This window comes from Lathamus discolor, chromosome 6 (genome assembly GCF_037157495.1).
Source record: "Lathamus discolor isolate bLatDis1 chromosome 6, bLatDis1.hap1, whole genome shotgun sequence".
NCBI classification, from domain to species: domain Eukaryota; kingdom Metazoa; phylum Chordata; class Aves; order Psittaciformes; family Psittacidae; genus Lathamus; species Lathamus discolor.
The window spans coordinates 24,383,541-24,396,786 of NC_088889.1; the positions used below are offsets into that span (position 1 = coordinate 24,383,541).

At 47.8% G+C, this 13,246-nt stretch overlaps 1 protein-coding gene across 5 annotated transcripts in view; it reads right to left on the bottom strand.

Annotated features, from left to right (window-relative positions):
* The window catches only part of EXOC3L4 (exocyst complex component 3 like 4), a 32,474-nt gene extending 19,616 nt beyond the window's left edge, over positions 1 to 12,858 (bottom strand). For 4 of the 5 annotated variants that reach the window (XM_065685097.1, XM_065685098.1, XM_065685094.1 and 1 more), the window contains exons 1-6: positions 12,522 to 12,858; positions 10,931 to 11,306; positions 6,899 to 7,550; positions 3,790 to 3,907; positions 2,620 to 2,745; positions 1,531 to 1,631 (exon numbers count right to left, since the gene is read on the bottom strand). In XM_065685097.1, the coding sequence (XP_065541169.1) occupies positions 1,531 to 1,631; positions 2,620 to 2,745; positions 3,790 to 3,907; positions 6,899 to 7,550; positions 10,931 to 11,273 (1,340 nt within the window). In that variant the 5' untranslated portion in view covers positions 11,274 to 11,306; positions 12,522 to 12,858. The remainder of the gene's footprint in view (positions 1 to 1,530; positions 1,632 to 2,619; positions 2,746 to 3,789; positions 3,908 to 6,898; positions 7,551 to 10,930; positions 11,307 to 12,521) is intronic. The other variant, XM_065685095.1, reaches the window with a different exon arrangement.
* Between the last annotated feature and the right edge of the window lie 388 nt (positions 12,859 to 13,246).

Sequence of the window (13,246 nt, forward strand, 5' to 3'; positions counted from 1 at the left end):
TAACCTCAGCTGCTGTGTTAGGTAGCTGTTTCTGTGTAGCACAGCAGCCACAATTTTGACAGCTGTTTTACAGTCAGGTCCGCGCTGCTGGCAGGAGGCTCTGTGCTCAGGCAGGCTTTGCCTGGTGATCCCATTCTTTGCCATGGTAAAGGAACCTGCTTGGGCTAACCTCAGCCTAAGCATCTTGGGTTAGCCTCAGCCCAAGTATCTTGGGTTGGTTTAAGAAAAAGCTGAAGTTTCAGTGGTCCTTTCATATGGGACCCCTTTATGTTGCAGCTTGCATTTTATGCCAACTTGCTGGGTTTTTTAAAAAAAGGAAAAAGAAAGAGAAGGAAAAAAGAAAAAATATTTTGAAAGATGACAAAGAAAAAGGAAAAAAGGAACGGAAGAGAGGAGAGAAGAGGAAAAAAGCAAATAAATGGGGGTGTGGGGGCTGTGGGAGAAGAAGAAGTAATGGATGGAATATCAGTACTATGTTTCTCCTCTAAAACCCAGACAGACTTCAAAGCCAAATAGTTGGTTTGAACTGCGCTGCTCGTTCAGGGTGTGGGAGACAAATGTAGATCACCAGGCTACTAGATATGGGAGGGGTATATAGATAGGCATATAGATATAAACAGGGAAAGCGCTGCCTTTAGTGCTCTTTGGACTCCTGGCATGCCCTGAGTTGATGATCTGAGAAAGCAGCTCTCTGGCTTGCTGTCCTCACTCCTGCAAAACGTCTATTAGCAAACTCCCTGGTCAGCACCCGCAGGAGGTGAGAAACTTTAAAGGTTAATGACAAAGTCATTTTAGTCTCGCTTGGAGCTGGTTCATCATGAACAGCCTTTCTCATCTACAGATAACTGCACCGGAAAGTGGCTGCAAGCCCCCCAGAACACAGCCCCACTGGAGGAGCTGGACAATGCGTTGCTGTGCTGGGACCCTCTGAGCCAAAACCCTTCTCTAGAGCATCCCCAAACCACGTTGCAAGGGGTAAGATCTGAGGCCACAACCTGGGGACTACCAAGCAGAACAACATTTCAGCAGAGATGCGGGATCCTGTGTCTTTTGGCCAATGGGTAAATTTTCAAAAGACTCAGCCTTAAGTTTTGCATGGGTGCAACACAGAGGGTCCCATCTGCAAGAGACAAACCCTCTCAACAGGACTCTCCCCAGGACACCCAGGTAATGTTTTGGGCAAGCAGGGTCTGGATCTGAAGATTCATAACTGCTACTTGCTCATGGCTGCAACTGCAAGAGACCAGCATCCAACACCAACAAGATCCCAGAGCAGCTAGCAGGCACTTCCTGGAGCTCTGACCTCAGATTTTGGGGCTCCCAAGAGTCCTATCTGGGTCTGTTTATGACTCCCAATGAGTTGTTCTGCAGCTTGCTTATTGTTGGGCTCATTGTCATCTCTAATTCTCCCAGGAGCAGGCCCATGCCTGCTTGGTGCCAGCATCTGGCCCAGTGCACGGACCTTTTCCCTGCTTTTTTACCAATGTGGGACTCATTTGAAAGGAATGTGCTGCCCGCAGCAGTGATGACCTTGGTATGAATTCGCGCAGCTCTGCCAGACACAGGTCAAGCATTTTTGTTTCCAGGCTTCTGCTGATTGTTTTAGATATCTTCATGTGCTCACAGATGATCTAGAGAAGGTCACAAAGAAAACCCTCTAGTGAATGGGACAAGCAAGGGCAAAACATCCTTCACAAGGGTATCACAGAGCCTTGGTTAAGAAAAGTGACTTGCCTAGCAAAGGGCCAAATGGCCCACTTGGTGTCAGGCGTTTGTCATTATTCTCTGGCAGTTCTAAAAATAATAATCCAGGATGGGCCAAGAGGCACAAAGTGATCTGTGGCATAATCATTGATCATTGATTCCTAGGGTCAGGCATCACCCAGAAACCTTGCTTGCACTTGGGTTCCTCCCTAACTCCCATTCCCACAACCCTGCTGCCTCTCTAGAGTGAGGCAGCCTGCTCTAGCGCTTCTTGAGGCATCCTACCCATCTGCTAATCCAATTCAGACGTGCCTTCCCAGTGATCACACAATGTGTAATATTCCTCTATGGGAAAAGAGTCACGGCAGCAGGTAAAACTCTTTGATTTTCTTTCTTTTTCTCTCTCATTTAATTGAAATGACTCAACCTTTTGAGTGAGGAGAATGAATCAAAACCTCTCCTGGATTTATTACCCTGTAGTCTCTAAAGCTAGTAGGAGCTTTTGTTTTTGTACTGTTTAAATTGGAGTGGCTGTCACTGCCTACGGCCTTTCTGTGGCTGCCACAGCCCCGGGACAAAGACGCTCTTTCAGCCAAGGGGTTTTTCTAACAAACCTTTTCTTTCCACCTCTTTTTTCCTTTCTCCTTCTTCTTTCTAATCAAAGAGATTTAAGGGCTTTAAAATCAGTTGCCTATTATGTTGCTGACACAATTGACAGCAGGTTTAATTTGCAGCTAGAAGGCAAGCGGGAGAGCTAAAAGTTGTAATAAACAGCATTTGCTGCTCTAATGTATTCTGCCAGTGCGTGACTAACATAAATTATCGCAGGAGGCGGTACCTCCACCCCAGAAGGTAATGATCCCGTTTCCCTGGAGCCACAGAGCCCCCCGCACTTTGCCCCAGTTCATTAAATACCGTTTGGATATCTAAGGAGAGTGAGGACTGGTAGAGGTTTTCCTTCACTTCTGGGTGAACTTCCTTCTCCCACTTCTCCGTGACCTCCAGTCTCAGGATGTTTCCAAAATAGCTTTTGATTTTTCCCTAAATGTTTAACATAGGAAGGAAACATCCAGCTCAGGATAATGAAGCAAACATGAGAAAACTGCATCAATGCATTTTGCTCTCCTGGCATATACACAAGGCTCACGTGTGTGGTGCAGAAAGGCAAGCAAAGTCAAAGGTCTTGCTCCAGACCCTGTCGGTCTACACAAGATTTCAGGAAAAATCAGGAGCTGTGGTTTGTGGGGACAAGGTACAAATTAAGGGAGAACAGATCTCCTGACAGGGGAACGTTTTGTCAGCTGCTTGACTGCTTGATTGCAAAGTTCTCCAGCAAATGTAAGACACAAGGTCAGGATTAAATATCAAACTGGTCCTTTCTGGCAGCACAGCCACTTGAGTAAGTGGCAGCATGGTTCAGTCCTGGCTGATAGATCAGTCTTGTTGCCAGTAAAACAAAATGATCCTTCACCAGCACGATAGAGCAATACTAATTGCTGAATAAGCTGGGTACCTTGAGCTCACCTTGAGCAGTGCCCTGCTTCAGAAATGGTTTGCAAGAAAATGCCTGCGCCCAGCAAAGAGCGAGGAAAGCACAGTCTACACAGACTCCCAGCCAAGGATGGCAGAAAGGCAACGGAAGAAGGGGCTTCCTAGCGGGAGTGAACCATGGGGAGATCCTCTGGCAGCGCCATGTCCAGAATTTTCTGCTTATAGCAAACCTCAGATGTGCTGGAGGAGATCATGTGCTGTGAAAGTAGCAGCTCAAATGCCTTTACATCTGGCTTTGAAGTGTGTTCAACCTGCTGAAGCCCAGCTATGATCTTTCGGTAAGCCTCTGTATGGGTCTGGTACAGTCCCTTTGGCTCTATGATTATCCAGGTTCAGGCTCACGGCCTGTTTTGCTCCCTGCGTTGGTGTTCAGGACATTGTGCTTTTTATTAAAGGCCATTCTGCATGGTCTTGGCAGGACTCGGCACCTGGTGGAGCTAGAAACCACGATGCAGCCATCTGAGACCTTTACTGAGACAATGGGGCTCCCACACGTTCCCTGGGGGCATGTGGGGACAAGGTCAATGCTCTTACCTTTGCAGAAGTGATGTAGTCGGTTTTCAGTTTATCCCAAACAGCTGGCGTTAACAGCAGGGACAGGTTTTCTGTCTTAATTTCTGGTTTGAGATCGGGGTTACCCAGAAAGAGTTCACTGGAAAGATTCAAAAGAACAAATTGTGTGGCCTCAGAATGTGAGTAAACCGATGGAATATTCATGTGGCATGAGCTACATAATTATTAAGCTGTGAGGAATATACTTCAAGCTAAAATTGCGGTGCTTGTTTTCAAGCTTTAACAAGAAAATCTTTTCTCCCTATTCAAAATCCTAATTATTCAAACCCAAAATGATTTAAGGTTCCAGCCCACCTTAGAAATCATGAGACTTCTGAGTTGTTTGGACATGAAAAGTGCCATGCGAATTTACTTTTTAAAATAAACAACCTGAAGCTGATTCATTTGCCTCTGAGCCTGCAAAATGTCTTTCAGGGTAATTCCTGTAGCAGTGGGCTGCTTTGGAATTAGCTGATCTCCCTGGCTCCCTTCCAGCGTCACATCATGGCTGCTGTCAGGCTGCTAGTTTCCCCTGTGCATTATCCCTTGCAATGGACGGTCGCAAAGCAGGTCCTGCTCTGTGCAGGGCAGCCTCTGGTAGGCACTCCCATGCCTGGAACATGGACCAGGGCAGCATCATGGCTTCTCCACAGATGGAAGCAGTCGGTGCATGTGCCGTTACAGAGCCCGACTCCGAAGTCGCTCAGCTGATGCATGACTTTACCACTCACTTTCCTCTGCATTGCCCATGTAATCAGGCCAGCTGATTAGCAGGGAGGCAGGGAAAGGGAGGGAGCGCTTGTGCTTCTCCTTCTAGGGTAAGAAACCCATTATTAGCCTGTACAATTGAATGTGCTACCCTTGCAATCTGCCATGGACCGTGGAAGCATTATGTCTTTCAGGGTGATAGAGATGGAGAGGAGAAAGAAGAAAATATTTGTGCCCTTGCTGAATGTGGGACTTGCATAGCAAGCAGTAACCTGGTTAACAGGGAACACAGCTGCAGTGTCCTACAAAAAAAGGACACCAATGGATTTAAATACAAACTCTCCACCATGACTGAAAGGACTGTTTCAAACATATGCTGAAGGGGCTTATTCCCTGCTTTCTTTTTTTTTCTATTTGTTCAAATTGTAGCATCAATAATGAGTTTGTGTCGGACAATTTCTTATTTTTTGGGATGGGTCCCAAGAGGGGATGAAGTTCTTATAGAATGGGAAAATCAAATGGAAACAGCCCAACACAGCAAGGTGATTGCAAGCAGTGCCCTAAAGAGAGCAGGCTCTCAGTAAGTTCTTTCACAGCAAGGTAGAGAAGTACAGAGGGGGTACTTGTCTTTGGTGCAGAACCTGGCTGCTGAAGCTTGTTTCTTCCCCCTTTCCTGCAATACTGGGGTACTGTACAGTTCCTGGGGCTGAGGATATGCACAAATTTCCCTCCAGAGGAGACTGGCAGGCGACACGTGAGGGAGAAGGACAATGGGATGGAGTGTCATTCCCACGGCAGTCCTGCCATAACACTTGTCAGCCAGTGCTACAATGCTGAGGGAGTCACACATGTGCCGTCACAGTCAGCACACCATAAATGGGGTTTTAGGAGCAACTGACAAGTTTACAGAAGAAATCTGTCGAGGGCTTCTCAAGACAAAGACCATCTGCAGCACAAATGCTCCTGACCCAAAAGCTACCCCAGGCTAGGAATGATCTGAGCAAGTGCTGCTGCTGCTTGCTCTGCTCCACCACCCTCCTCCCGGTCTATTTTTGCCCACTGTTTGACTCAGTATTGCTACTTCTGCCTTCCCTCCCTCTTTTGTTTGTTTAAGGGGTGCCAGCTGGTTTGTGCTGTCCCACCACTGATCAGCTGGTCCAGGCCTGCAGACCAGCTACCGGGACTGACATGATTTTGCTTTGGCGTAGCTATTTTTACATGCTTATTACCAGACCCATCTCCTGTGGACATTGCCTCTCTTTTCCTTCCCACCCCACTGTGTGTATCTGTTAGGTTTTAGCCTGGTAGGCCTTTGAGGCTGGTGTGATGGGTGGTAGTCAAAGCGGGTGAATAACTGGGGACACTGACACTCGGTGCCTGGCCCTACTACAGGTGTCTTAGATGTCTCCTTTGGCTGCAAAAGGAGGCAATGTCCAGCAGCACAGTTTTTACTGCTGTTGCAAAGAATTCCTGCCTTTACTCCAACACCCAGAGTGCCCTGAGGATGGTATTAGATATGTCCATACAGCTCCTAGAATACTTTAGGCACCCCTGGATTGCAGGGAGCTTTTAAAGGTCCTAAAACCTATGGCCCCCCTATTCAACCAGTAGACATGTCTGAGCCAGAGCCTTTGTTTTAGTGTGGCCAATTCCACATGGTGATGTCTTGGCGCCTCCTCAAGATGCCTGACCTGTGAGCACGGGGGGTAACATGGCCTCTTTCCAAACACATCAGAGTTTTAATTAAACAGGAAGAAGGCAGGGCTCCCCCACAGGTCCCTCCCTGTGCCTGGAAAAGTCACCAAGCAGCTGCAGGACCTTGCAAAATATTTGCAGAAAGGGAGTGGGTTTATCAGAGCTGCAAGGAGGAGCTTCCTGGAAATGGCCTCAAGCTGCGCCAGGGGAGGGTTAGATTGGATATGAGGGGAAAATTCTTCACCAAAATGATTATCAAGCATTAGAACAGGCTGCCTAGGGAAGTGCTGGAGTCACCATCCCTGGAGGTATTTAAAAGACGTGTAGATGTGGCACTTAGGGACATGGTTTAGTGGTGGACTTGGCGGTGTTGGGTTAACAGTCACACTCAATGTGATCTTAAAGGTCTTTTCCAACCTAAACGATTCTATTATTCTACGTGAGAACGACAAGTGGGAGAGGGAGGGGAAAACAGGGTAATTTAGATCTGGGGAAAGCAGCAAGTGCTTTATCCACAAACCTTTGTCCCCACCTATTAATAGATTAGCTATCTGGCTCTGCTGTAGAAGTGACTCTGTCTCTCCCCCTCGCTTAAAAAGCTGAAAATAGCTCAGTGCTCTTGAAGTGCCCTGTGGCCCTGCCGCGCTCTGGAGGAGGCTGAGGTGGTGTGGCAAGTGCAGCAGCTTACCTGCAGTAAGTGTTGGCCACCCAGTTGAGCAAGGTGTAGAGCTCGTTGAATTCCAGCGGTCTCTGGGAGAGATCTTGCAAATGTGAGGCAATGGCCTTGTGAAAAGCCTCCACATACGTGTCACACACCTGGTACTCCTCCGGATAGCACTTTTGTACTGATAGCTTGATTTTTAGTAAGTCTTTGCTCAGGTGTTTCTGGAGGGAACCTAAATGAAGATTAAGCCAAGAACTGTCTTCTTCCTTCAATGCCATGGGTACCCTCAGGACCCTTTTTCTAGCACTCTCATTGATAGCTTCCCTCCACACCTCCTTCCACTTTCTGGGCATGCCAAGCAAGTCTGACCCAGGACCATCAGCACTGCCTGTGTTAGGATGAGCTGCTTCCTCATAAGCAATTAAAGTCACCAGGGAGGTCAGCATGGTATCCTCTACAGTGGGATGCTCCAGTGTTCCCACCACGATGCCCTGGATCACATTTGTGATGGAGTTATAAAGCAAATCCACATCCTTGGATTTCCGTACAAACTCCTGGGGGTTATCTTTGTATTTCTCAGCATCCCGTTCAGTGATAGTCTCATCTTCCAAGTACTTGATGCATGCAAATGCTTCTAAAAGCTCCCTTTTCTGAATAAGTTCATTGATTTCCATTACTGCAGAAAAAAGGGGGAGGGGTTGGGACAAAGCAGGCATTAGGTGATTGACAGGTTGGTAACAGGACAAGATGCCTCACAGGGAGGCTGCAGGGCTGCTCTGAGTTTCCAGGTCTCAGCAGTGCCCCTAAGACTGAGCCCCCCAAATCTCCAGCTCCTGTTTGACACAGGAGACAAAGCAGTGGAAACGCAGTTACCGCAGACTGAGCCACATCTCTAAACTGCTGCTTTCAGAGGTAGGAAATATCAAATAAAATGATTATAGGCCTGCAGGAAAACCTCAAGCGATGGCTAACGAGTCTGCAGAGAGGGACACTGGCATCTCAAGCTGCATAAAACCACCTTTGGCTCTGCCTGTCTTTAAGTGCGGAGATGAAGTGGGACTGGCAGCAGGAACAGTTCGGGATATACCCTACCAGTAGGATTTCCTTTAGCACGGATCCCCTTGTTTCCCAGCACACCAACATGCTCAGCACAGCCCTGCTGCTGGACTGGCCACAGCCGTGCAGCCCAGCTCTGGTATCTCTGGCTAAAAAGGTGCTTTAGTGTGCTGTCTGAGAAATCAGGGAGAGTGCCCAGGGTCTGGCTGGAGCGAGCACAGCAGGACAGACCCCTTTGGGCCTTCTGAGCTCCTGGTCAGACACTAGATGGTCATGTCTGCCCCCCTCCACCCCCAGCATGTCCTTCAGAGATACCAAGGCCCTGGGGGAGTGGGATACTGGCTCGGGCATACTGTCCATACATTTTGGTGAACATTCTCAGTTCAGACGTAACCTTGGGCAAACCCTGGGCTCCCCTTCTGGCTTGATTATGAGCATTATCAAGTTTTCCTAAGACACATACACAACTAATACCACAGCTAAAGTAGCTCCTGCTTTTCTGAGGGCTGAGCAAAATGCTAATGCAAACTGCAGAGGTGGTCCCTGGTGATTTGCGTTATGAGGACTCCTTGAGATGTAGGGATCAAGGTAGCAAGCCAGAGACTAGCCCATCCATGGCCTGCCACCCGTTCCAAGCCTGTGCCTACCATAGCAAATGCCCTCTTAAAGATGCCTCTTACCTGTTCCAGACACTCAGATGTTCTGTGAATGCTCAGACTCCTCTCAGACAAAAAGAGGGACTTGTGGAGGACTAGAAGCCACAGCTTCTCAGCTCTGCAGTTACTGCAGTCTGCACTAACCCTTTGGCTGGGGAATGAGGAGAGTCTCTGGGATGGTGATCCCAGGGTCCCAGCAGGAGGAAGTGAGAAACAGCAAAATATGTGAAGTTCATCCTCCCGGGGTGTTTCAGGGTTGGGTGACCTGGCTGTTCATCGCCTGCATATAAACCTACAGTCAGATGCCAAGCACTGCCTCTAGACAGAGACATTTGTTTTCCAAGTGGTGACCACTGCCTATTTGCCAGTAATGTAAGAAGTATTTGTCATGTGTTGAGAAGATCCAAGAGCACTGTTAGCTTTTGAGACGCCCTGGGAAGATCTCACCATCTCCAGCATTGTAACAGGTGCTCTGAACAGGAGATCCCACTGTGATACTGGGCATAAAGAAATATTAAAGAGGAGAAGGGAAAAGGTATTATATAGGCATGTGTGACTACTGCTTCTGGGACTCAGATATATAAAATGATGCAGGAAAAATGGAGAGCACTCAAAAAATATATGGTTTGTAGCACATAATTGATACGCTTGGGCTTGTCTGCAAACAGGTTTTATACCATATGCACCAAATCTATGCAGCAGAAAATATCTGTATGAAGATGGAAATATGCCAAATAACCCAACTATTGATGAAGCATAGAAGGCATAGAGCTTTGAGTGCCTGTATGGAGCTACAGTTACTTCTGCACTCAGAGGGGAGGGAGACTGTGACAAATAACTTAGTCTCTTCTAGATAAATTATATAAAACCTGTGTTTGCACAAGTACTTTCAGTGAGAGACTAAGGGAATACATTCTGATCTGTTTATCAAAGTGAGAAAATACCATTTAATTACTATCTAGGATAATTATTCAGGGAGGTGATACTGGGTGCTAAATGGATCTTTAATTTAGCAATAGGAGACCAGACAGCTGGTAGTTGAAGGAAGACAATTGAAAGGCAATTAACCATTATGCAGCTTAATGGTGCACATGGTGGAGTCTCCATTGCTTGCCATATTTATCTCAGGATGGGATGTGTTTCTGACAGAGCTGCTTCAGTCTAGGCCAAGCACGAGTTATTGTGCACAGTATGGGCCTTATTCATTCAATTCCTCAGCTTGTTTATTAGGAGGAGATGAGAAGAGCTTACGGTAACATTTCCTGTCACTCCTCATCTATGACCCTTTGAGAACAGACTTTCAAAGTTTATGAGGTGGGCTCAGATCCAGCTTACCAACCTCACAGACTACCAGTGCAAAGCAGTAAATAACTTTATGGCACAGTAGAGCATATTACAGCAGTGAGACAATGCCAGCCCTTCTATCCGATCCCCATGACATCCTATGCAGTAGACCAAGAATTTCTTTCTAGAAATTTAGGCTGAGGAAAGGTCAAGCATGTTGACCCACCTCAGTCTACCTCCTGGTGGATGCACTGTAGTGCCTCTGCCTTAAGAAGGTAGAGGAGAGTGGTGCTTAAACCAAGATCAAAGTCATTGTAGTTTGCCACACTTGGGGAAAAGCGAGAGCTATGCTGAAGGTCGTTATTATAATTTGACAAAGACCTATCTATATAATGCTGACAAAACACATGGGAGTAGCCAGCTGGAGTAAAACAAATCATGTAAGTACTTGCAGCACAGCTGGTGTGAGAAAAATAGATGGAAAGTCAGTGTAAGAGAGCAAAGTACCTGTGGACGTCTCTTTGCAAGGCAGTTTCTAAGGTTAGGAACCAAGTGGAGGTTCCAAAACAGATCACATCCAGACCACCTTTTTCCCCATCAAGACCTTGCAGCAAGACACAGAGTACATACTCCAGACTATCAGTCTGAGAGCTGGAGAGCAGAAATTTCCCAGAAGCACAATGCAGACAATAGTGTAGGAACAGCCCATATTGCACTTCTAGGTATTGTCAGACCAGCAGCTCCCAAACTGTGCTCAGCACACTGGTGACTGATAATGTATGGTGGGCGATATGTCCACTGGTACACTAGCCGACAGGTTGATAGTTAGGCTGTTGATATGCGTAAACTAATGCAGTGGAGGCCACAAAGCAGCATGTTTAGTGGTAGGCGACCTGCCCAGGCTGGACCAGGTAACAGCCCAATGAGTTTGTGCGAGGGGTGACAGCTGTCTCTACCCCATAATGAGATGCCTGTTCTTTAGCACCTCTGTTGGGCCCAAGATTTGCAGAGTGAACTACTTGAAGGTTACATGTATTACACTGGTAGTTTTGCTTCTTACCTGAAAGAGGCTTTCCTTGAATGGGCTTGGCTTCTATCTTCTCACTAACCTCCTGCACGCCATTACAGATCGTGGTTTTGTTCTCATAGCTCTTGGGGAATCGCAAAGAAAGTCGTTTTCCTTTCCATGTGCCAGTACCTTCCTTTTCTTTCTCTTTGTTCAGACTTCGTTTTGATTTCCGGATACTTAACATTGTTTTAATACCTCTTTCAAAGAACCCACTGTCCATGCTATGCAAACTTGGGCTGCTCAGCTCGGAAGCAACCTCCCTCTTTTCCTTCCCTGCACTGTTTGTTGGTTCTGAGGTCACGCTCCTTGGGTCTAACTCCGTACTTCTATTCATCTTGTCTTTCAACAAGGGCGTTTTTCCAAATCACTGAAATGCATAAAACAGCAGAATTAGGCTGTCTCCAAAATACAGTGTCTCCAAAGTCAGTCCTGAACTGAAAATGTGGCACATCCCTTTCCTATGCCTAATACAAGGACAGAGCAAGTTTTTGCTGGCTGTAGCTACTAAAACTATCTCTCTACCCACAGACGCCAGGTGCTGGCCTGCTTTTAGCTCTGGAAAGCTCTATTTAACTCTATAAATCAGGCAAGTGGCAGCTGTTTCTCCAGCACCAAAGAACCACGGAACACCAGAGACACTGATACGTGTGTAAACATGCCATTTTGTTTTGTAACAAGGTATGTTTTTGCTTTCTGTTCTTCTAGGTGGATTTCCAGCCATGTAGGAATGATAACCTTCCCTGGGTCTCACTGACGTATTGTCACTTTCTCTTGTGGATGCAGCAGCTTTGGGTTGTGCTGCTGTTTCTGCCCTGCTCAAGCCCTGACCTGACACTCCTGGAAGGTGGCCTGTGGTTGAGCAGTTTCTGGTGTGGGGCTGAGCTCTTCTCTACTCCCTTCAAACACAGAGCAATCTCTGCTCTCCAAAACATCATGGTTACAGCACGGGAGGCTATATATGGTGCGGTAATGGTTTACATCAGCTGCATTTCCCCATAGCAGGCTCAAGGCAGCTCAGTGATTGATAGGTTTAAATCATCAGAAACAGCTATTGTTTGAGGTCACCCAGGAACTGCCTGTCTCGGGTCTGTGCAGCTCACAGGAGCCAGAGATTGAAATATGATTACAGTGAGCAGGCATGTTGGGACTCTGGACATAGATCTCATGCTTCTTTGATCTGAGTTTGGCCTGAGTTTTCTCCCTGGTACAAGATTTTTTCACAGGCTATAAACTGCAGGGATTGCATCTTCCCATGGGTTTGCTGAGCTGCTCACACAGTGGGGCTCAGACCGTGCGTCACACCCTCTCAGAGGAATATTCAATCATTCACTGTCTTGCTCAGGAGCTCAGCCCACCGCAGCCTATTCGGAGGGTGGGAGGGAGAGGAGGGGACCCTATTTTCCAGAGATTTCAGTAGGAAGCGGGGTGAGTCCCTAACTCGAACCCCACATGGGGCTTCTGCGGCCAGAGTGGAGCAGTAGCAACGATCAAAGGGGTGAGCCAGGGAAGTGAGTGGAGGCAGCCGGGGAGGGAGGGCCATAAGATGTGAGCCCATGGGCAAGGAAAGAGAAGGGATACGCACCCCGGTACTGACCACACCGATCCTCTCCACAGCGAGCTGGGATAGCACAGGCGTGATCCCCAGAAACTGAAAGCAACTCTGTGCCACAGGAGATCCCAGGGAGATGTGGTGGTGGGTAGGCAGCTCCGTGGGGCAGAGGTCCACGTGAGCTCACGCACCTCAACTAACTGGAGCAGTGTCCTGCACACCCGCGCTGGCCGAGGAGCTTCTTCCAGGAATAGCGCTGCACTCCATCCTCCTTTGCCCTCTGGAAAAGGGCTGTCGGAAGTGGGAACGACAGGCCTGTCCCCAGACACACAAGACCTCCAGCACCTTCACCTGTTGTCTCCTCCGGAGAGACTCTGGCACTGTTTCACTTTCATTCTGCCTAGGCATTTAAAAGAAAGGGAGAGGTGTGCGTGTGGGGAGGAGCGCTGAGCGAGTTCCAAGGTTAATTATTCACCTTGCAAGTGAGACCACAGGCTCAACAATGGGGTGAGCTGCTCTGCTGAGCTGGTGGGAAAAGGATTTTGGCACCTGGTCCTGCCCTGGTGGCGTGAAGCCCCGTGGTGTCAGGGTGTGGGAGTACAAAAGCAGTCCTGGACCTGCCATGTGGGAATGGGTGAATTTCACCCCCTTCTGTCTTGTTTCCAGAGGTCACGGGTGGCTTGGTCCCAGTAATGATTGCCAGGTGTGAGTGAGGGACTGGGAGCACTGTGTCCCATGTTATGTATTTATATATTCAC